The following is a 23,371-nucleotide window of genomic DNA, read 5'->3' on the forward strand; positions in this document are numbered from 1 at the left end:
GCCACAACCATCCTTGTATGCCTGCTGCACCAGGGAAGATAGTGGGGCTCTCTTCTCCGACGAGGTTTCGGTGCCAGAAGAAAGGAAAAAGGTGACTGATGCTAGAGAAATTTTCAGGTACCTAAGAAATAGCAAAACTGAATTTGCTCAGGATACAATACAGAGGGGTGAGGGCCGTCAAGTAGTATGTTAGCAGTGGCGGTGAGGACCTACTTTGCCAGAGTAACCCTCCCAGTCATGTTTTCATTGAATATTCTCCCTATTCTCAGGTGCAGCAAAATCACTGCTCTATACGTACTTCCTCCATAAACTAATATAAGAGCGTTTAGGTTACTATTTTAGTAATCTATAAACGCTCTTATATTAGTATATGTTATTTCTTGCCTGTAAGTAAGATGTACACTTTGCCAACCCAAACACGACACACCCCAACCGAAGCCGATCTCCCACCTTCTTCCGCATGCAGTTCTAAGACTCTCCTGTCATGCAACGACGGAAGAATTGCAGAACAAGCAGCCGGCCGAAATCAACCTTCGGATCACGCTCCCCTCCTCCATTTCGATCCCTCTGCTCTCCCTGTTCCACAGATGGATGCCGAAGCTCCCACCTCTGATGTTGTCCACCTTGGCCTGCACCCACTTCTCCTCCTTCCTGTCCTTGGGCGCCATGAACAGCCCGCCGATCTTGTTCCAGTCCACGGGGTAGAACGCCCGCGGCGGCAGCACCGTGACGTCCAGCTCCGGCATCCGGCGCGTCACCCTCGACACCAGGTAGGGCCCGTTGTGCCCCCACTTGCTGCCGTCGAACGTGGCGGCGAACTCGGCGATGAACTCGCGCAGCAGCGGGTGGCCCCGGTCGAACGCCATCACGGCGTTGTTCAGCCGCATCCAGTCGCCGGTGGCCGCGTCCACGGCCTGCGCCCCGATGGCGTTGCGGAGGCCCGACAGGGGCCTGAGGACGACGACGTCGGCGTCGAGGTACACGCCGCCGTACTTGTAGAGCAGCGCGAGGCGGAGGAGGTTGGAGAGGTTCTGCCCGAGCGGCACGCTCCCCGGGCTGACCTCCCCGCGCCGCACCGCGCCGAGCCACGGCTCCGCCGGCGTGCCGCGCAGCAGGTGCGCCAGGTCCGGCGACGCGGCGCGGACGCGGAAGCCGCGGTCGACGAACGGCCGGAGCCTGTCGCTGCCGCCCGGGGAGTCCATGGTGTCGGAGGCGATGAGGAGGCAGGCGTCGCGGTGCCACCGGAAGAGGGTCTCCAGGACGAGGGCCTCGCGGCTTCCGAACTGCTCGAGCGGGGACAGCCACGTCATGAAGAAGCGGTGCGCGCACGGCCGCTGCGGCGACGGCGGCGCGAAGAGCTCGGCCGCGCGCGCCGCGAACTGCCGCGTCCGGGGAGCTTGCCTGATCAGGCGCTTGAAGAGGCCCTTGTTTCGCTTCGTGGAGGCTTTCTTGCTGTTCTTCTTACTCTTAACCGGTGGAGTAGGAGCAAGAGGCGCCGGCGGCGGTGGCGACGCCGTGACGTGGAACGCGAGCAGGGTCCTGTCCATGGAGACGTCAAGGCTAGCGGCGGCGGCAGCAGCATCAGTGGTCATCGTGGCATTTGCTGACCTCGAAGGTGACTGCGGGAGGAGAGGGCAGAGGAGGAGGCTGAAGGTGGTGTGCGAGAGGAGGAAGACGATGGAGAAGAGTAGGAGGAGGACGGGGAAGGAGAAGGAAAGGAGGAGCAATGGCAATGGCTTCCGAGGGGCCGGCGCCATGGTCGGAGCGGGAGGGAAGAAGAGCGAAGTGGCGTGGGTTGCCGTAGGAGTAGCAGCCATGGCGTTGGTGCCTTGGTGCGCCCTTGCACCATGCGCATTGGCTGCCACTTAGAGGAAAAAAGATCGCGGTCTTTGTAACATGGGGAGGGGGGAGACGCCATCGGCATGACTGCATGATGAGTGCAGACAGGTTAAAATTAAGTACACTTGCTGCTTTCACCAACTAATTCTCCCGATATTGCTGATGTCAACTCTCAAACCTAGTGCGTTTACTTGCCATGCATTAGGGTCAAAATTTTAAATGGCGAACTATAGCATTTGAAGGGGCGTCACGCTAAAGTTACGTTTGTTTTGCGCTAAATGATTTATTTATTTTTGCCAATAGGTGATTTGGCGCTAAATTTGGATCTCATTTTAGCGTCACGCTAAAGCTATGTCAGCTTTGCATTATTATGGCTGGATGTCAAGCTTTGTTTTGTTATGGCTGGACGCCAGGTCCATTGATGCTATATACCTATATAGTATGTGATATTGATGCCTAATACTGTACGCTTTTCAAAATTTTCTATATGATTTAAGTAAAAATGCTAAATAGGGCTTAGATTGTTTATTTGTTCCTCATAGCTTCTGGCCGATCTGCCACTAAATGGCATAACCCACTATTAAAAACGTTGATTAGGGAATACTATATACAAGTGTGTGTCGTCCCCCGTGCCCTTGTATGTTTACTTCAATCTAGAGAAAGGACGACTCCAGTTGTGCATTTTGGGTGCAACTTGCTTTATTTTGTTTAGTGGTGGCTCAACGAGGACGAGCACATGGTACCAATGTGGAATTTAACTTGGATCATACACAATTGTTTAAAATACAATTAAGATCTGCGGCTAGTTTTTGCAAACCAAATTTACCATCATCATGCCAATATAAATTACCATGAAAAAAATTCAATTTGACATGCCTAAAAATCTGACATCATATTTTTAGCATTTTCTTTTTTTTTACTATATGGCCGAGAGATAATTAATTAATTGTTTAATTGAAATGGCACTTGCCAACGACTTGTAATGAGATTGAATTCCACGTGATTCTTTCCCTAGGATATGATATCAATGAAAGATACCCCACTTTATAGTCCAGTGCGCTTGTTAGATATAGAAAGAACCTTGCTATGCGTACGACGAGTTTTCTGCTCAACACTGTACGACTAGAGATAATTATAAATAGTTCAGTTTGTGGGCCATAGCATCTACAGATGATTTTGCTCTCTGGTCATATTGTTCGGACGAGAAAAGCATCGTATGCGAAGCAGTTTCGATATAGAAATAAGCAAGTCAACGCTTTGGTAATGCAACTGTTCAATGATAACCCTCGCAAAAAAAATGTTCGATGATAGGAAATTATATTCACCAAATAAACAAAGCACAGCACGGCGTGGGTACATTCCTCGCACCTCTGTTTTTTGTGTTTTTGTATTTTTTGTGTTTGTGTTTTGTGTTTTTGTTGGTGGGGGCAGCAAGCTGCAAGGCACATTGTGCAAATAAGAGTGGTAGTTGGCCCAAAGAAAAGGCGTGAATACGTGATAGGATCATGGGGTAGAGCAAACAGCACCCCGCGTCGACGACTCATTTGATCAGTAAAAGCTGCACAGAGGTGAGCAAAATTACATTTGGGAGAACCATGGTATAAATACCAAGGCAAAATCACACTTGGATCTGACATCAAGATCCTTGATATGCGTAGTCCTTTGACTCAGCCAAGCTAACTTTATAGAGGAATGTTGTTAATACAGTAGTATTGCATGGCCAACCCAACAGGCTGCCTCACCGCCTCCTAGAACAAATCCCGGTGTCGTTCATTTCAGGATGGGGAGCGTCCAAAACCGGCGCACGTGTATCATGGCCCCAAAAATCCACTCTCACACTATACTATAATTTCGACAGTCGATATAACTTCACCCTGCCTCAGCTGCAAGAGCCTGAAAAACAGCAGCCACCGGTAGAAGCAAATCTCGTAATGCAAGTTACAGAAGTGACTCGACCAATTAACACTGCACCGTAAAATTGAATGAGAAAAAAAATTGCTCCGCCTCCAAGTCTATACACTAGTGGAAAAAATGGAGAACAGCTGCCAACTCGAGTTCAACCCTTTCCATTGGAGGAGCAACACAGTGGTAAGTGGTAACGTGATATGCAACAAGAAAAACTCTCTTAACCAGTTGCACTGCCATCCTTGCTCTAAGATCCGCTGTCAGATGGGGAATCACAGGTAACAGATCCGAGGGAAGTCATATGACAGCATAGCGGGCTCACTTGGGCAACAGATTGCAACAAGTCCATGCAAGCCGCACCTGCTGGGAGTTAGGGCATCTCCAACGCGGAACCTCAAGCCACGGCTGCTGGGAGTTAGCTCGGAAACGACAGTGGGGCAAGAAGGGGGACTCAGAAACCGAAAACAAGACCTACGGGCGTGTACAGTTATTTCTTGCCTTCACAGCCATCTCGCTCAAACTTGCAATTACTGAAGTTCTTCGGGGGTCACAGATTGCATTGAATTTCCGATGAATCGTGCCCACGGAATTCAGACACAACAATCAGGGAACACGACTGTCATTCCTAGAATATCTGCCAGAAGGAATCCTTTGTGCCATCGGCTGGAAATCTGGCTTGTAGCGCTTATTATAATTGGATGCAAATGACCTGCGGAAAGAGCAAAAACTATTCTGGTCATTGCTATGCTAAGCTCACCTGATTTCATCATCCACTGCCTAAACTGAAGAACATAAGCATAAAACTGACTATAATGCTAGAACAGTACAGCATGTGTCACATAGCTCAGTAGAGGGAATATATGAACTCTCAGCTTCCTTCAAGCTAAATATAATTAATTAAACAAGCACCATTTCCACTAGCCTGGAATCTACGTAATGAAACTTCCTCCAAACACCTATATAAAGGGTTTACAATCTGATCTCAGAGGGATGGTCACTTCTGTTTCTTTAATTATCTAACTTAAACAGCCAAAAAGCGAGCCTCACTGTGTAAGCTGCCTACTTCTATCTAAACAGTGTGGGGTTCCTATATTGTGTGCCAGATGTGCTGTAACCTGGTATTATGTTCTGCTTCTATGAAAAGGCGGAAGGTATCCCTTGTTCAGATAAAAACCTAATAGTACTATGGCAAAAAGTCCGAGATACCACATTTCAAATGAACTTTCTCAGATCACACCAATACTAAATGTTCAATGTTACAGATCTACAACAGACAAGAAACTACCAACAATCACCTTGGAGATCCAGACCGTTTCTGTGGACGTTGACCAAGCATGTATCTCAGAGTTCCCAGAGCCCCATCAGCAGCCTACAACACAGCATTATGTAATAGAACAGGTTCAGAAACACTGCAAATTAACTGCCATAATCCAGAAAACCCCTCTTTGTCCAACAAATATCCATTCAAATCTTATAGTTGCCTGTATCAAAAGAAGACAACATGTGTACTCTTAAAATTTAAAGTAATGGTTTTGTACACCCTAGGAAACCAATCAGATATTGCATCCAGAAAGGATGGTAATGAAGGTTGTGAAGAGAAAGAGCCCTCCATTTTGCTCAATGTATGACAAAAATAGACACCCATGCCCGCACCACTGAGTTTATTTGTTGATTTCAGAAATCCAAGAAGGACGAAGTAACGAAATAAAATAAATATTTCTCATGGGTAAGCTTACAACCTGCACCTTAGCTTCCTCCCATGTTACTCCAACTCCTTTTCCCAGGATTTGCCCGCCTATTTCAATCTGAAAAGCCGAAGACAAGCGATAAGAAGGTACATTGAAAGCATAGATCTAAAATACTACTGAAAGTTGGTCCTAATGAAGTTTTATAGCTAACCCATCAGACCAAAATGTTTTTAAGGGAGAACATCCATCAATGACGAGTTGACAACAACATACAACGGAAATCCAATTCAGCTCTTGGGATGTTATACTACTACCATACAGTAATAAACAACATGTAGACCAGACAACTTGTGGTAGCTTTTGAAGTTAATGGAAGTTAGCTTTTGTTAAGTACCCTTAATGAGTATGAAGTACTAACCTGAGCATGAACTTCTTTCCTTGTCAAACTATCTAATGGAGATGGCTGAGCTTGGAAAACTAAGTTATACCCCTCAGCTGTACACTGCAACAAATCAAAAGATATATCTGAGTTAAAGGGCACACTTGATCAAAAGTTGACAATTAAAGCAGCTACTTACAAGCTCCTTAAGAGCAGCAACAGAACCAGCAGATTTGGTTGAGTTATCAACTCTCTCGTGCATATATCTAGACCCATCCGACGTGCTTGCAACTGGTACTATATTATCTCCATCAATCCCTGTATATTTGAATGAGTTTGGATTGCTACTAAAACCATCATCCATAGGAACTGTCATCTTATCTGGATCAAATGACAGAAATTTATCTGCAGATAAATTTCATCGATCAAAACCAAGCATTACATTCAACGAATATAATGAAATATTTTATATGCTGGATAGAAATAACTACGTGTGCATAGATCAGACCGTCAGAAACAATAGAAATTGAGAAATTATGGACAAGCAAAACAAATAGAGAAACGTTTCAGCGGCTTCAGATGATTAATAGTTAAAAAGGCCACGAGTGTCATAAATCAGGGTGACAATTTGTTCCAAAATTCTGAGACGTTGATGATATGTCAGAAGTCGGTTACTAAAAAAGGCCCCTTGAACAACTGATTGTCAACCATCTATTTGCATATTTGTCATTTTTCACCCGGAGTCAAGAGACTAGGGAGTACAGCATAAACTCACCTGCCAGATTTCTTAATGATATATTAGCAGCTTGTCGTTGAGCTTCTTTCCTTGTTCTTCCCATTCCTTCGCCTACTTTTTCTCCAACAATCCAAATCTGAAAGATCAACACAGAAAATAAGGGATATAGAAACATGACGTTCTAGTGTGCAAACGGCAAGCAGATTGGAATAATGACCATGCAGCACAATACTTAAATAGTTGGCAAAACGTTAATGAGTGTTAAATAGTGCCTATCCTGTAACTCATGTTATCAAGATTACATCCTGACGTCCATAGCAACTTTTATACAATTTCCAATAGAAAGAAAAATGCCATCATCCATTGGCATGGAGGTTTATTAACAAAATGACGTTATTGGCATTTTCAATCAGCATAAGTTGTGTTTTACCTGAATGGAGAATCGCAACTCTGTAGTATCACATAAAGTTGACCTGTACTCCACCTAGAAACAAGTGAAGAAATACACCAGATAGGCAGATATGTAAGCTAATACTTACAGACTACAATGATATCTGATCTGTAGCATCAAAACTACCTTAAATCCACACTTCGCTGCAATCTCCTCCAATACAGCACCAGATGTCTCTGTGTATTGTACAAATTGACGTCCTGACTCCATTTGGCTGCTTCTGTTACCTGGATGAAAACGCTGGGTTGCCATATCCTCGCCTTCACATTGCAGATACAGTTTCAGATACTATAGACCATGGTTTTTGAGTCGCTGTATAGTCGCCGACTAATCGCCAAGTCGTTTTCCAAAAATCAGGGCGACTCGCGACTATACAGCGACTTATGGCGACTATACAGCAACTTTCGTCGACTATACGCTGAGCCGCAGGGCTCGCGGCGACTCGCCAAGTCACGACTCAAAAACCTTGCTATAGACTAAAGCACAAATCAAATAATTTAAGAGGGGCATTCATGAAATTGCAAGCTTTTCATGATAACAGGAGCAGCACTGAGCAAAGCAGCAAACAAGAATGAGTTATGGATCAAGATAATCTGTGTTGAAGTGTCTGCAGAAAAGGGCAATCATTTATACTTTTTATTTGATCAGCTCTATGATAAGCCCCTGAATTAGCACCCAACCAACCATGTATATAGGCTCACCAAACAGGTAAAAGGTGATCAGTATTATTCTCTTTGTTAACTGGAAGGAAATACACACCGATGGGTTTACATATACTGGAGTACTGGACCATGAAAAGGTGCACAAATATTTAATTACTTGGCATATAGTAACATCTTAGTTCATCATCTAGCCACAGAAGACTACGCTAAATGAACAGTTTGGAAATAAGACATGAAAAACACAGTTAGATATGTTCGTTTTAGATGACAGTAAATACAACTCTATAGGGATAGTACAAGATAGGCGATTATAACATCATATCCTAAATAGCTTAAGCTTCTAGGTTCGGTGGGGACAAAGGACCATACATTATCCTATGCAGCTGCCATTGTTCAAAATATCGGCCGATAAATCAGTTAGCTGGTCGATTCACCTATTAATCCCCTACTTGTCAGCCGACCGAGCAGCAACCAGTTAACGATTTCCTGAACATTGGCAGCTGCTAACCTGAATGAACATCAGAAACATCAAAGATAAAGGCGTAAAGCAAAACATACCAGAAAATGATCTATATGTTGTAGGTGCCTGGTTCTGAAGCATTTGACGATCCTCACTGTGAGGTAGCTGAATAAATCAAAGCATTTGTCACCAAATCATCTAGAATCACCTAATTAACGAACAAAGATAAACTAAAGTTTAATCAGCATAGATGAACACTCACCTGAGAAGAATATCTCTGGTTCTGATGGTTAAATCTATCGGAAAATACAGGATTATCACGAGCAGGGAAGTATGGTTGATGTGGTGGTTGACTTTTATCACTATGTACAGCATCAGATTCTACATGAAAGTCCGTTGAAGTCCTATTTAAGTTTCTTGGGTCCATCTCATCCTCTACAGGAAACCAATTTCCCTGAGATTGCACTGGAGGAACTGAGGCTTGTACAGAAGGTTCTGCAGCGAAGGGTGGTGTGGGATCTCTTGTGTCTTGGCCATGCTGTAATATCAGAAGCCTTCTCCTTGTGTCAGGATCTAACTCAGACTCAGGAACCTCACCCTCTTCTCTAGCTGGAGAACCTTGCAAAGGATCCACCATACCAGATTGAGCATCAGACCAGCTGACTGAAGGAGGCTGAGGACCTTGATCGTTATTCAAAGGCACCATGCCCAGTGGTGGTGCTAACGGAATAGATGAAGATGTAGCAAATTGCTGGTTAGCAGCTGCTGATATCACGTCAACATTTGTTGTCACTGGATCTGCAGCTTGCACACTGCAAACTGCTTCCTGAAAAATAATTTAGATACACATAACTAGGAGAGATAATTAAAAAAAACCATTAAAAAAGGTAATAGCTACTAAGAAATGTGAAGATATTGGCCTCCGTTACATTGACATTTTTGTTACAACACCATAAGACATAGACATAGGTTTAGCATTGCCAGTTAGTTGTTTCAACAAAATAAACAAAGGTCAAAGCTAATAAACAACGGTTTAGCATTGCCAGTTAGTTGTTTCAACAAAATAAACAAAGGTCAAAGCTAATAAACAATGAACCCTCTCATTCACTTTAAGTAAAAAAGAACTCCTGCATATAGTTAATTTAGGGGTTACTATTGCTGGAGCATTCATATATACTACAAAACAATAGATTAGTGGATAATGATCACCGTGTTTCTTGGATATCACTTGTTTCACAGTTCATCTTTTTATAACAAACATTCAGAACAAGGAAGTGAAGGGCAAACCTTCATTCTCCTCTCAACCTCTGCATCTGCCATACCGTCAAAAGCCATCGGATCTTTGTTCACATTCAAACTTGCTGCATTCTCATCCTAACAAGAAAAAAAACACTGTTCCTCATCAGTAGTTAAAAGGAGTCAATCTGAAGCATCCACCTTCACAAAGTCTACCTCTGAAATCAAATAATTTCCAACATCAGGAGAAGACGGAACATGATCTAATTCATCGTCAAAATGAACTTCACTGATCGATGGTAGAAGACCCTCATCGAATTCCCTGTCAATTGGATCGTAAAATTCTGCATCAGCAAACAACTCAACATTGTTTTCTGTGTATGTAACAGGAAATAAGTTTCTGTGGTACCATATAGCCAAGATGTTCTTACTTGAAGAAGCTACCCCTAACATTGCATGCAACATTTCTGGCAACGCAAAGAACTGGAATAGGGAAGTTCGCCTGTGTAAGTTAAAGACAGGATGACCTCTTAAACAATACTGTAAGATAATCTTATGCTGGAATACAATACAAAATAGACATTACCTCTGCTTGCGGAGCGTAATACGGAGAGAAGGCAGGAACAACATGAACTCGACATTGGTCCTTCTCCTCCCAAACTTTCAAACGGTCATCAATCACTAGAGCCATACCAGGGTGACAAGATCCATCATGGAACACATTTAGCAATGACTTTTTAAAGCCTGGATGAGTAGATTTAGCATTAACCTCAAAAGGATGGAAAATCCCACAATATTATGAACATGGAAATTCACTGTAAGGAGATTAACTCATTGACAAACTTGATTAAAAGATTATATGAGCAAACTATGCATGTCTTGTAGTTGCAATAACTGGAAGAATATTAATACGCACCAGATTTGACACAGACAAGCCTGTGAGGAAGTTGAACAGAGTTTATCAGTCTAGAATCAGGATCAAGCAACCTCCACATTTCCAAGGCATAGTCCCTCTCAGCCATTGTGCACACATACACCTCAAAACGTTTCCGACCTCTTGCAATCAAGTAGCTCCGAAGATCATCCCAAGCAGGCCTTAACCGCACCAGAACACTGGTATCTCTTATCTAACAGAAAAAGGTATGGAAAATAAACTGTACAGTCTAACGACAAGCAAACATGGTTGAACCAAAACCCATGATAAGCAAAACAAAGATCAGCGGGCCCAAGAATAAAGGACACTTGGTCATCCACAACATCAAATGCATGCAACTTGCCATGAATGCTGTGGCTAAGACATCATTTAATTTGATTCAAGCTCTGCACTGTGTAATGCATGAACAAACTAAGAATGCTGTAACCAAATAGGTTGCCAAATTTTTTTCAGAAAAAGAAACAGGCAACTTGCAAAATCTACAGGATACGATGATTGAATTATGGCGGTAAACTTCAACTGAACACACCATACAAAATAATCCAAATTATAGTGGTATGTTCAGAGCATGTTAAAAATGACCTAATAAAAATACAGAGACGACATGCTTTTTTGCCTATCATATGCTTCCACAGAAAAGTCATGAACTACATACCGATGGATTTATACGTGTCAATATAATACTTTTCTCTTGTAGCCTTATAACAGGACGGATCATAGGTTGATGATTATCAGCTAAAGGTGGAACAACCTCGGATTGTACTTTATACATTTTCCCACCATCAATAACTTGATCACCATCTATATACTGCTTTAGCATAGTCCTGTCCTCTTGGTACCTCTTGATCTCTGCCAACATACCACTAATACGCTGTGGATCAGTCTCTTTACTCAATTTTCTCTGGAGTGCATCAATTCTGTCTTCAAAAGACCGTGTGGTATTGGCAACAATTAGTGTTTCATCAAGGTCAAACACAATACCAAGGCATCGAAGATTCAACATACTCAAGCAAGAATTATACAGGCCTAATGGTACTTTATAGCCCCAAAAACATGCGTGGTTGGGCAAGTTACTCTTGGGTTTCATTGCAACTAAATGGATTTCTTCTGCTCCAAGTGGAAAAACTGCTGTCTGCAAACACAGAGAATCAATAGGAAGGAGATAAGACAAACAGAACATCAGTTTAATTAGGAAATAAAGAGGAAAATTTGTAAAACCACACCCAGATACAAGGAGAATGCCAAGGCATTTAGCACATCTCTGTACAAAGATGCCTAATAACCAAAAAAAAAGGCGAAGTAGAGGATATTTGTTACAGATATTGAGGCATGGATTGGCTCAAAACTACCTATATCAAAATCTTAAAACAGGAATATTCATAGCAATGCAATGATCGAAGTTACTACTACTAAAATTTATGATATGGTGAACTACAAGGGCAAAAGATGTACTTAATATAGTTGTACTCTCACAAAAATTAAGTCCCAGTCACTGGCCAGCGGATGAATTCCAGGCACATTAGTGTGCTACACCCCAAAGCTGTTAAGCAACACTTCGCTCATTCCTCAAATATTTCTGTCGGTACATGGAGTTCAGCGGTTCAGAGTTCACATTCAATTGCAGTGAGTAACCGCTGGGAACAAGTAATGTCAAGTCCAAAGTCCATAACAGTTGTATGCCTTGAGAAGCAACATTTTGTGTTCAAGAGTCTAAGAATATGATTGATTAGTCTGTGACATATGAACACAGCTCCAGAAACCTTAGCCATATGCCAGGCCAGGTTAAATATATTTCTAGTCTTTAAAATTGTTCATGCCCAAGTTACATAGTACTCATTAATGCAGTAAATGTTTCAGGGGAAGTTTTTCACAAGGTACTTGGTGTGCTAAACTGCTAGTTAATACTCCTTGTTGGGGTGAACTTGTCGATGTAAGGTTAAAAAAGGTTTTACTTCCTACTCATTTGTTCTGTGGCTTGTGATTGTTGGGAATGATGATTCATGTAGTACCTTATTGTCTCTCAGGCAAGCGGTGTGCATGGCAACAAGCGACGACGGGGGCTCGTCGTCAGCTGTTGCTGGGCTTGGCCTCGACTCCATTACGAAGCAGAGGGCGCCGGAGGACACAGTGTGCAGCACGGCGAGCGGCAGGCACCGCTCGCTGGGCGGGGAGAGGCGGTCCACCCGGATCTCCCGCACCCACGGTGCCGCCGCCACGTTCGTCTCCCCCTTGGGCCACAGCTCCACCTCCCCGATGGAGATGTGCCCGAAATACACCATCGATTTGATCATGTCCTCGGCACCAACAGAACAGATCGCACGAATCGAATCCGAACTCAGTCCGAGCCAGTGCGCCTTCCACACGCACGCGCGCGCGCACTGGTCTGATAGACCCTGCTGCACGCTGGCGGATCTGTTCTTATCGCGCGGGTCCAAAAACAGAGGAAATTAGAAGAGGGCAGAGGAGGGGGAATCGCGGCGGTCTTATGGCGCTTGTGTGCTTCAAATCGCGTTCGAGTTCGCGTTCTTGGCCGATTCCGGCCGGGTTTGGTGGGGAGCCCGTGCGAATCCGCGGCAATGGCGGCGGCGGACGAGTTCGGGGGTGGGCTCAGTGGGCGGGCGGTTGGGTCGGGGAAACCCTAGGCGTTTGATCGGGCTGGAGGATGGGGAAGACGACCAGCGAAGCCACGTGTATTTAGAGAGGCGGGGAGGTAGGAAGATATTCCAGTTCCTCTGTTGTTTTCAAACATGATATTTATTTTATTACTTGTATCGCTCTCTCCTTTTTTTTTAACAAAGCAATCGAAGTCACTTACATACACGAGCATACACTCATCCCTATGAACGTGCGCACGCCACACCTTATTCCTATGAGCACCTTCGAAAGACAGAAGCCGGCATAGCATCTTGAGATTTTACGAAGTCACCACAGGCACCTCGTCGACACAAACGTCTCCTCCACTAAACGAATATCGCCGGAAGCATGAAATAAATTCAGGAATAATAGGATCACCAATGTCAATTCTAGGACTTGAATTCTGGTGGGCTAGGGATATCTGCCTTCCTAACCATCCAACCACTAGTTGGTTCGCTACTTGTACCGCCCTTGATTCTGCCTTGGCATAATCTGTCGCGTGTGGTGAGCAATCTCCAAATCATTCAAATTATATGATTATACTCGTTTTGAGCAGTTGTTTACACTTCTTTCCTGATATAGGTAAAATCATTGAGCACTACATCGTTGCAGTCCAACTAAATTTGCTGGTGTTTTAGAGCATTCACAAAGCTTGGTGTTTATGTAGACGCTTGTAAATTTAAAATAACAGTTTGTCTAATCCACGTCTAGATATTTTTTAAGGATGTCACATCTAAACTCTCACAAATATATAATTCATCAACAAGAAACAAAAAAAAACTAGGACAACAAAAATAGACCACAAATAGAGTGGATATCAGCTTAGATGTCACATAGCTATGTCACATCTAGACGTGTCCTAGACAGACCCTTAAAATAAATACCAAAAAATTTAAAATGCATTGTAAGTGATATCGCTTTCAATGCTAGATGCTAACATAAGCGCAAACTCTAAAACCGACAATTATTACGCTCTATGTGGCAATAAAAACCCTACGCGTTGGACTCCTTTTGTGCCGATGCCAACCTGGCTGCAAGATTTTTTTATCCTAGAACCCCGCGTTGGAGATGCCCTTAGCGTTCTATTAAGGAGGTGTTTGATACAAAACCAAAAGCACTAAAGGGTGCTTATTTGGCTTCTAACTAAAAATTAAAAAGTCAATGTTAAGTCTAACCAAACACCTTGTAAACATCAACCTTTCAATCGTGGAGTTAAGTTTCTAGCCCACGCTCGTGTTCGAGTCTATGTATGTGGCTTGCAAGACCATCATAATATTTAGGCGGTTCAAAAAAAAAGATTCCCTAAAAATAGGAGTTTCAAATCGTTGCACTTGATGCAATAGATCCTTGAACTAAACAACAAGTTGATTCGCTGTTTTCCTGGACACACAAATTCAATAAGCATTAATGCATGAAATCTTTTCCTGTCAACCTTCGAACTGCCCTTTTGTCACGATGTGGGAGGTATAAGGTGTTACTCGAAATGTACTTTTTTCATATTGTTTATTAAAAGTGAAGCTCTAGTGTTGATATATTGTGACCCTCGATCGTGCTTGGCAACATTGTGCACTGTACTCTTCCTACACAGCTGCATGACTTTCATTTTTACATGTACTCATGCTTATATTTTTATCTAGATGTGGTTATATTATTTTATTTGGAAACACTGTGATGTGCAAGTTCATTTGTTTCTTGACTTGAGAAGTCCCACGAGGATTGTGAGCCATGTTGAGCACTTTTATCTGGATCGATCTATTTCCACTTATTTTTTTCTTATTTGTTAGAAGAACCATTTTCTCTTATTTTCTTTGCTAATAAAAAAAAAGGTGTTGACGAAACCATTTGATCCCATCAAGTGAGGCCACCTCAGTCGACATAGACTCGCACTAAACCGTGGGCCATGGACCGGTTAGTTGGCACGTCGCCGCCACACAGTGGTGTCCGCAGCCATCGCATGACACACATACGTCCATCATGATCTTGAAGTTTGCGGAGTTGCGGATAGCAAATCAGAAACCGAGAGATTCAACGGAGACGATGTAGGAATTGGTGTCCTTCAACTATATCCAAATATTGCTTGTTAATTATTTATGAACCTCATTCTGGAAACATGCTTTGTGTGAGCATGGAATGATTATCTTTGATAGATGGAATTGCTTATTGATGGAATTAATATCTATAAGCTAGTCGACATTGTTAAGACAATGTTGGAATTAATTCTTGCTGGACTACACACTTAGGCGTTTGCTTGAGGAAGCTAGTCAATTAATATTGGAACACGGTATACATGTTTATTATACTGGAAATATTACCCGGGAACAATATTAATTGGAAGGGAACTAGATCGATGGTCAAGTACAGCCTTGACTATGATCTACATAATTAGTCGTTAGATTAATTATGGCGCACAACTCACATGTGTGTGTCCTGGGACATAACAAAATAGTGTTCAATTAAAGGTCGATTATATTGTGGTTGTTAATTGCATCTGGACTCTATTTGGAAACAAGTTAGTTTAAACTTGGAAGCTTATCTGCATACAGATCAAGACTCTGGAATTAGTAGTATAAGTAGGTCCCACCCTCTAGCCTCGAATCGCATTGTGAGCGGCACCACCGATAAGGCGGAGGAATAGAGGGTAGGCCTAAATCTAACAGACGACGCATCTGGAAAGTGGCACCGTCAATTCCTAACTGTTTTGATTGGCCACACTCCACTGTCTGATTGCAAGTCACCGGACATGTCCTTTGTCGTGTGACGACCATGCGTTCTGGTGTCGTCCCTTTCGGTGCGCGTCAGGTCAGTAGTATCACATCGCAGGAAATCTCCTGTACCTCGGTCAGGTTGCTACCGTGGCCGCATTCATCGCCGCGAGCGATGTCGGTGCTGGCCCTGTCCCGTCGGACTGGAGGGAGATCGGATGCAGTTCTCGACGGTCATGGTTGAGTGGGTATAGAGTGAACAAAAACGCACGGCACGGTGGAGGTACAGGTGCAATTAGTAGCAGGGATTCCATCAGTCCAAGCAACCCACAGTGGAACAATAGAGCATACACATTCCTGCAGCCGAAAAGCTTCAGAACTCGTGATTTTATTATTCTCTTCATAGCTCCCGTATGAGAAGACCTGGAAGGCCACTTGTATAACGAACCCACCACTAAGAAAACTCATTTTTCGCTTTTCTATCTGTATGTATGTATACACCTGAGGGTTTCTTTTCCTTACAAGAATATGTCAGGCAGGGTAAACACACACACACACACACACACAAGGGAACTAAAGAATTGAGCGGAGAGCCGGAGCGGACAAGAGTGGAAAAACAGATGCTACTACAAATGGGTGTGGCGAGAGATTTCACTCCAGCCGGGGCAGGCGCTCTCTGGGGATCCACTCTCATGCAGGCGTACAAACGAACAAGGCCGTCGTCGTTAGTCGAGTAAGCACGCATCAGCCAAACCCAATCGCATTCGCACGTAACTCGAAGACCGCTAACAGCAAACCAGCCGCATCTCCCACCTATTTACACACAAAAATCACCACCCCCCTAGCAGGGCTGCTACTATACTCTGACGGGAAACCCAAAATTCTGGAGTATCCTGATCTGACCCCCGCTGCCTGCCGTGGCGATGGCCATGCCCCAGGCCGACCGGCTTGGGGCCTGCCCGGCACCGTCACCGTCGGGGAGACTGGTGCTGGACCGCGGGCTCTGTTTCGTCGGCGTCATGAGCTCCTCGGGCCAGGTAGCAGACGCTCTGTCACCGCCGCTGTGGTTCGAACCGTTGCTTAGGTCATTGCGGCTCTGCTGCCGCTGGAAATCAGAGGAATCTCCGTCTCCTGCGTGCGGCAGAGGATACTCGGACACACAATCCAGCTCCTGGTGCTTCCTCCTGGAGTTGGTCCGGGACGTCGCCGCTGACCCCGCCGTGGATGGCAAGGCAGCGGCCACCGTCACGTCCCGGCAGTAGAAGTACTCGTAGGAGTTTGCGACAGACACGACGCCCTTGCTGCTGCTGCTTCTTTGCTCAGGGCTGTCGTCGTTTCTCCACACGTACACATGGGAGTTCTCGCTTGCTGAGATCACGTATCTGCCTCTTGCAGCGTAGCAAGCTGAGATTTGGCTGTTGGTGTTTCGGAAACCTGGAAATGTGAAGGAACAGGGCGTCAGCAACCGACAAAACATACGGATAGCAGATCCCGTCCTAAAAGGAAGAGATGAGTATTTTAACATGCTAATTGGACATTACGAGCTATCAACTCAACACAGTGGATTCTGACGAGTTTTGGCGCTTTGCTGAAAGGAAGAACATGACAGCAGAAACTGGTCTCCACCGTTCACATTCAATCAATCAGCAGAAATAGCATTGCTTATAAGCTGGTTACCACACCATGATTGACAGCTGCAGCCCTACTCTAAACAGAACTTTCATACAGCAAATATAATGATAGGTGATAGTGGCAAATAGGTTAAACAGGTCAAGGACAAGAACTACAACTAAACTTTAAAGCAACAGTGTCTCGAAAAGATTACTGGCCAAACCTTGAAGATAATAGCAATATGGTATGACACAGTAGCTATGTTCGTTAAGACCTTGATACCTTTAAATTTGTGAACTAGTTCAAAATCATCAATAACTCGGATCCGTGAATCGGCAGATGTGATGAGCACCTTCGAAGAACTGCCTGGAAGGAACTGTTCAAGTAACTATGATTCAGTAAGAGAGGAAGATTATCATCTGTATGGCCTGGTGTCAGAACAGATTCGGAAGTTATTAAAAGTAAGCACCTGAAATCCAGTGATCTTCTTCTGGCGGGACTTCTTCTTTTTAGTTTGCAAGTCAATTTGTTTCTTTTGGATAAGCTTATTATCTGGTCAAGGGTCACACAAAGGGTCAATTCTGAAGGAAAAGTAAGAGCTATACATACAAAAAAAATAAGCCTGAAAATGTCATAAATCATCAGAGCGGGGGGAGAGAGAGAGACCCGATGTGTCATAAAGATGACAGCTGCCCTTGTGGGAACCAACTAACGCACTCTTCAGGGAAAATGAAACTTGGTGTTAGAACTTAACAAACGGAACACATTTCAGGTCGAAAGTATACAAACCTGTCCATCAGGGGTATAGCAAGCAGCAGTGACCATTTCATGCAGATCATGCCAATCAACAATTTCACGTTTTGGAATGCTCCAGATGCGGACCTTTTCATCGAGAGAACCACTAATGAAGTATCTATCATCGACAGGGTTGAACTGGATGCATGTCACTGGAAAGCAAAGCAATACAGGAAAACTGAGGATAATGCTGACAGAGTGAGAGGCATTCCATGTGTGAGCTAAACTGATAATTAAATCGAAATCTTACCATAGTCACAGTGTGAGAACGTTTTCAAACATGATACACTTGACATGTCCCATAACTTTACTGTTTTGTCCATTGAAGACGAAAGCAAGTACTGCACACATGAAAAAGAAGTTTAAGATAAGAAATTTTGTGAAGACACCGGAATCATAATAAATATTGTTACAAGATTCAAACAGTGGTAGCAACTAGCAACCATAGTTTGGACGCATTCCTGGAGTCACTATTGCAAATTGTGAAGTTTGGATATGTAGCTAGCACAGTAAGGTATAATTGTTGGCTTATAGCTGCCTGCGACGAGGACCCAACAATGTTTATGCATCTAATCTATAATCATGCATATCACCTTTTTGAATGATACTGAACATCAGAAATGTCGGAAAACTTCAAGGTGCAGGTCCTAGTTTCTAGACAGTAAGACAAATCATAACTGAACGGCAACTAAAATTCAAACTCCATGAGTAATAACATGTATGTTATGCAAAATGCTAGAGATTTCCTGACGTCCCAAGATATATTTAAGCCTAACATAGTTATTAGCCCATGGGCAAGAACATTCGACAAATAAGGGATAATATAGAATTTGGTTTACTATTAAATTTAAAACCTGGGACATCCTAATCATATGGGTACATAACTCCATACTATTTCATGCAAGTCTAGTAGAATGGATTTGACCTTCACTTAAACCCAGAACCAGCTTGGCCTAAAAGGGGTAAAATCGGCAATAATGTAGTCCCAAAATAAGGCTCAAATATACTGGCACAGCACATTATACCGTGGATGGCTAAATTTTGCAAAACCTCATATCATGCTTTACATCAATGAATGCAAAAGACTTAATCCAACATATTTCCAACATTGTAATTTTAGGCACAACAATCTTAACTTCGTTTGCTCTCGAGAAAGCACAACAATCTTTCCGAACATCCAGTATAACATTCTGTGTATCTAATCAATCTCAATTTATACAACATTTCTAAGATCTAATCCCTTTGGAGAACTCAAACGCAAATGAGTCTTCCCACCTATCATGTGGTTAAATTGAGAAGCTTGTGTCATGATAATATGATAAAGATAAGTCCAGTAGTTAACACTCCTGGAATTAAAGTACTTCATATCACATTTCGAAACACGTGTTATCTAGTTAATTTCGAAAAATAAAAGGAAAGGGAAATTACTAACATTACAGTGTGAAATGCTTATGTTACAGTCTGGGCACTAACTTTACTGTTTGATTCAATTGCCGCTACATGTACCAAGATAGAAATAATGACCAGAACAGGCAAACTGCAAGCCTGGAGAACACATTCCTTTCTTTAAGACAGATAGCGGGTTCAGTTGGTTTTATGCATTATTACAACCTTCCTTTTGAAGAACAGATTCCAAAGAATTGCTTAGAGCTACAGGATATCAGTTTGCATACAATATGGCCTGTGTTTCTAAGCCACTGCAATTTGATTTGCTAACTGTCAGTTCATCATTTACAGTCAGCTACACTCTAAATGTCTGGCATGGCTGGACTCTCAAATATGGCAAAGAACTTTGGGGTTGCTCAAACAATGCAGTACTTATCAAGTTCTGCCTTTAAGAGACTACTAAGAATAAAAATGAAATTATTGAGGACTAATTAATCAACAGAGTTTTCTAAATTAGGCAGAAATTGGGTCGTGGGATTAAATTGAGTGCTCACATTGTAGTCAACACGAAACAAGTTCAGCATATTAGAATGAGAAGCAACATATCATACCTGTGACTTGGACCAGCATAGATCAAGAACATCCTCTGAATGCCCCTCAAAAGTTTTGACCGGTTTTTCCGACAGTCCAAACACATGCTCTGGCACCATCAACCGGTCTGAGCTACTTGATTTCCGACATTGCGAGACCCTCGCCCGGAGTTTCTTATCCCAATGGCTCCCATCCACAGTGGCCAAGGCCAATGTCGGCTCTGGCGAACCATTGCACATCACTGCAACAAATGGATTAGACACCCCATTCTCCTCTCGTCTCCTTTCAAACTCCAACACTTCCCAGACATGGATCACACAGTCCACCCCAGCACTTGCAAGGTAGCGCCCATCGGGGCTAAACTTGATACTCCAGATAGACCCGTCGTGCGCCCGTACCTCCTGGTTCATGAACAGCCCACTGAGCTCCTTGTACGACTTGCCGTACAGCCGCACCTTAATGCGCTCTGGGCCATGGTGCACGGCGCCGGCACTATCCTGGCTGTCATCCGTGGCTGAGCTGGACCGGCGTCCGCCCTTCTCCGATGACGCGTCCTTCTCGTCGCTGCTTCGGCGGTCACGGGAGCCGGCCACCATAGAGCCAGCGACGTGGCGGATGGTACGAAGCCAGCTAATGCGGCGCCTGGGCCGGGCCGCGCCGTTGCTGGAGTCGGAGCTGGACCTGTGGATGGGAGTGGAGGCGCCGTGGTTTGCAATGTTCTGGCGGCGCATGAGCTCCTGCACGATGGGGGAGCGGCCGACGCAGAGCTGGAACTGCTCCAGGGTGAGCTGGCGGCCCGTGCCGACCTCGCGGAGCTCAAACTCTTCCTTGACGACGAACTCGGTGCCGTCGTCGAGGTTCCGGATTAGGCACCTGGGGTCCGCCTCGTCCTCCGGCATGGCCTCGGAGGAGCCCGACGACGTGCGGCCCCCTCTCGGCGGCTTGGTGGAGGCTGGCACGGCGCCGTCCGATCTGGATCGGGGCATGGGCGAGAGCGTGGGCGGGGGGACGGGGACGGGCCCGTCGTAGGAGACCGATCGGCCCATCTCGAGGCGCGCGAGGGAGGGGTCCCCGGCGAGCCCCATCGTCTGGAGGAGCCTCCTGCGGCGCTCCTGCACGGGCGCCGGCTGCGACGTCCACAGGTCGAGCGCCGCCGTTGCCGCGGCCGCCGCAGGCGGGTGGGCGTCCCGTCGGCGTCGCTGCTGCTGCTGCGCGTGGTCATCGTCGTCCGAGGCGGAGGTGGAGGAGCCGGAGGAGGAGAGGACCCGGTCCCGCGACTCGTAGAACACCTCCTCGTCCTCGTCCTCCTCCTCCTCGCCGCCGCTCATCTCCCCTCGCGCATTGACCGCCTCGGCAAACACCGCGAGGAGGAATCGCTGGGGCTCGGGGTCGGCGGGGGAGAAGAATCACGCGGGTACGCGACGAGGGGTCAGATCCAGCTCCAGGGGGAGGGGAGGCCCGCCCGCGCGCGCGAGGTCGTCGGCGGAATCGCGACAGGTTCGTGCCTGCCCTCGCCCCCCCTTCTCGTCTGCGTCTGCCTCGGTGGTGGTTGGTGCCGAGGCCGTCGTCGTTGTTATTGCGGGGCGATGCCTCTCCCCCCACCCCCACCCCTCTCCCGCGTGCGTCGTCGTTGCTGTCCTTGTTGTGGTTTACACCACCGGTTACTGTTTACTGTCGGGCCGGTCGACGGTCGTACTCCCCCTTGGCCTTTTGGAAGGGGAGGTTAAAATCCGGCCGCCATGGCATGGGATGGGACCCGTCTGTCACCCGCCGCGACACGAGTCGAAGGGCGGCCGCTCGTGCCGTTTCGGGGAAGCGGGCTAGTCCCTGCGGAGGCGGGGGCGTCCCATTCGGGCGGGCGGCGTGCGTGTCCTCGGCGCTCGCTCAGCGCCTATTACCTGGCGATGATGATGATGATGAGGCCGGGGACGGCCGTCCAGTTTACGCCCCTGTTTACAGCAGTGGTGTCGTACGCCGTGCTCCTGCTCAAACGCCTACCGTTGACTAGCGCACACCGATCGTGTCATTTTCTTTTTTTCATTTTCTAACTTGTACTACTGGTAGTAGTACTAATCTTTTGTTCTATGTTTACTACACGATGAATCGGGGGGGAAGAAAAGGGAGACGATGCCAAACCCGGGCACGTAAAAAAGAAGGAATGCATGCGCCGTAGCCGTAGCCCCAGGGCAGCGCCACATGCGGAGTGTCAGGGCCATCGCGCGCAGAGATCCATCAAGGCTCCTCTCTCCCGCTAATAAACCCCCGTCGGTCGGGCATCCTATGCCGGCCGGTGGCACCAGCGTGTCCGTGCCCGTCACGAGCCCATCCCTCCCTCCCGACCCCTCCTCCGGCCGACACGGTGCGGTGCCCGTAACCGTAAGCCTGTGCCGTAACGTGGAGCACGGCGGCACGCGCGCATCTGGTGTCCGTCGGTTTGCACCCCGATCGCGCGCACGCGGCCGCTGCGGGCGTAAGCGCCCGGCGCGACAGCATGATTAAGCAAGGAGCGAGCACAAGCCACCGTGTAAAAACACACACGGTGGACGGAGCAGCCTTTGAAAATCCAAAGGGCTTCATAGGAATTTTTTCTTTGAAAATCCTATCCTATAAAATTCCTACAAGATTCCTACAAACCAAATGAGGCCTGAGTCGGCATATCATCTTCCGCCATCCTGCCGGCTTGTCACCACCGGAAACCACCCGTGCGCCACCGTGCACACCGAAAAAGAGGTTGGGGATGAAAAATCTCCACCGGCCACAAGCACCGGCTTCAACCGCGATGAAGGCCGTCGGGGTGGCCACTGCCTCTCCGACGACGGTCGATCGCCCTCCCACCAACGGTAAGAGAGCTAGGAAACCGACGATCGGGGCGTCAGCCCTCGCTGAGGCGGCCGCGAAGAAGAAGGAGAAGGCCGCTCCGGCCCTCCGTCCACGCCTGATGCCTCGTGTAGTGTCTCCAGCCACCCTTACAACCACTGCTCCAGCGTGCCCGGCCGCCGCAGCCGGGAAAAAGGGCCGCGATCGCCAAGTGCTCAAGGAAATGCCAACAAGGTAAAAAAATCTTTTTCATTTCGGCTGATGAATTTGATGGTGATTGTCGGATTCAGGGATCCGCAGACCCAAGATAGATTCGAACTCTGGGGTGTGTGCGAAGAACTCAACCTCCCCAGTGTGCCAACCCATCGATCTCACGGCCGAACTCGACGAACTGAAATGGAAAGGGACACAACAGTTTACCCAGGTTCGGGCCACCTTGCGGTGTAATACCCTACTCCTGCTTTGTGGTGGATTAGCCTCGAGGTGGGCTGAGGATGAATTGGTACAAAGGGAGAACAACCTCATGAGGTGTGTTCTTGTGCTTG

At 45.9% G+C, this 23,371-nt stretch overlaps 3 protein-coding genes across 6 annotated transcripts; all 3 read right to left on the reverse strand.

The window, feature by feature from the left end:
• Positions 1-388: 388 nt before the first annotated feature.
• On the reverse strand, positions 389-1,942 carry LOC109732097 (uncharacterized protein At4g19900-like). Its single transcript, XM_020291288.4, has one exon. The coding sequence runs from the start codon at positions 1,815-1,817 to the stop codon at positions 483-485; it is 1,335 nt and encodes a 444-aa protein (XP_020146877.1). The 5' UTR covers positions 1,818-1,942; the 3' UTR covers positions 389-482.
• A 1,466-nt stretch (positions 1,943-3,408) lies between these two features.
• On the reverse strand, positions 3,409-12,982 carry LOC109732114 (RNA polymerase II C-terminal domain phosphatase-like 1). 2 transcript variants are annotated; one of them, XM_040399459.3, is made up of 17 exons: positions 12,300-12,982; positions 10,946-11,422; positions 10,273-10,483; positions 9,943-10,100; positions 9,788-9,858; positions 9,573-9,678; positions 9,408-9,494; positions 8,383-8,946; positions 8,219-8,285; positions 7,125-7,258; positions 6,978-7,031; positions 6,587-6,683; positions 6,011-6,216; positions 5,851-5,934; positions 5,490-5,549; positions 5,040-5,113; positions 3,409-4,453 (listed from the first exon to the last, which is right to left on the reverse strand). In XM_040399459.3, the coding sequence occupies exons 1-17, from the start codon at positions 12,579-12,581 to the stop codon at positions 4,348-4,350; spliced, it is 2,838 nt and encodes a 945-aa protein (XP_040255393.1). In that variant the 5' UTR covers positions 12,582-12,982; the 3' UTR covers positions 3,409-4,347. The 2 variants fall into 2 exon arrangements, with proteins under 2 accessions (XP_040255393.1, XP_020146901.1); XM_020291312.4 differs by having other exon boundaries at positions 5,484-5,549.
• Positions 12,983-15,984: 3,002 nt separating this feature from the next.
• LOC109732115 (uncharacterized) lies at positions 15,985-21,681 on the reverse strand. Of its 3 annotated transcripts, XM_020291313.4 has the most exons (8): positions 21,548-21,681; positions 20,030-21,514; positions 18,283-18,373; positions 18,027-18,184; positions 17,904-17,955; positions 17,707-17,789; positions 17,520-17,625; positions 15,985-17,060 (listed from the first exon to the last, which is right to left on the reverse strand). In XM_020291313.4, exons 2-8 carry the CDS (start codon positions 21,335-21,337, stop codon positions 16,483-16,485), a joined length of 2,376 nt encoding a protein of 791 aa, XP_020146902.1. In that variant the 5' UTR covers positions 21,338-21,514; positions 21,548-21,681; the 3' UTR covers positions 15,985-16,482. The 3 variants fall into 3 exon arrangements, with proteins under 3 accessions (XP_020146902.1, XP_045089122.1, XP_040255394.1); XM_045233187.2 differs by having other exon boundaries at positions 17,520-17,613; positions 20,030-21,648; XM_040399460.3 differs by having other exon boundaries at positions 20,030-21,632.
• Positions 21,682-23,371: the final 1,690 nt, after the last annotated feature.

This window comes from Aegilops tauschii, chromosome 2, assembly GCF_002575655.3.
Source record: "Aegilops tauschii subsp. strangulata cultivar AL8/78 chromosome 2, Aet v6.0, whole genome shotgun sequence".
NCBI lineage: Eukaryota > Viridiplantae > Streptophyta > Magnoliopsida > Poales > Poaceae > Aegilops > Aegilops tauschii.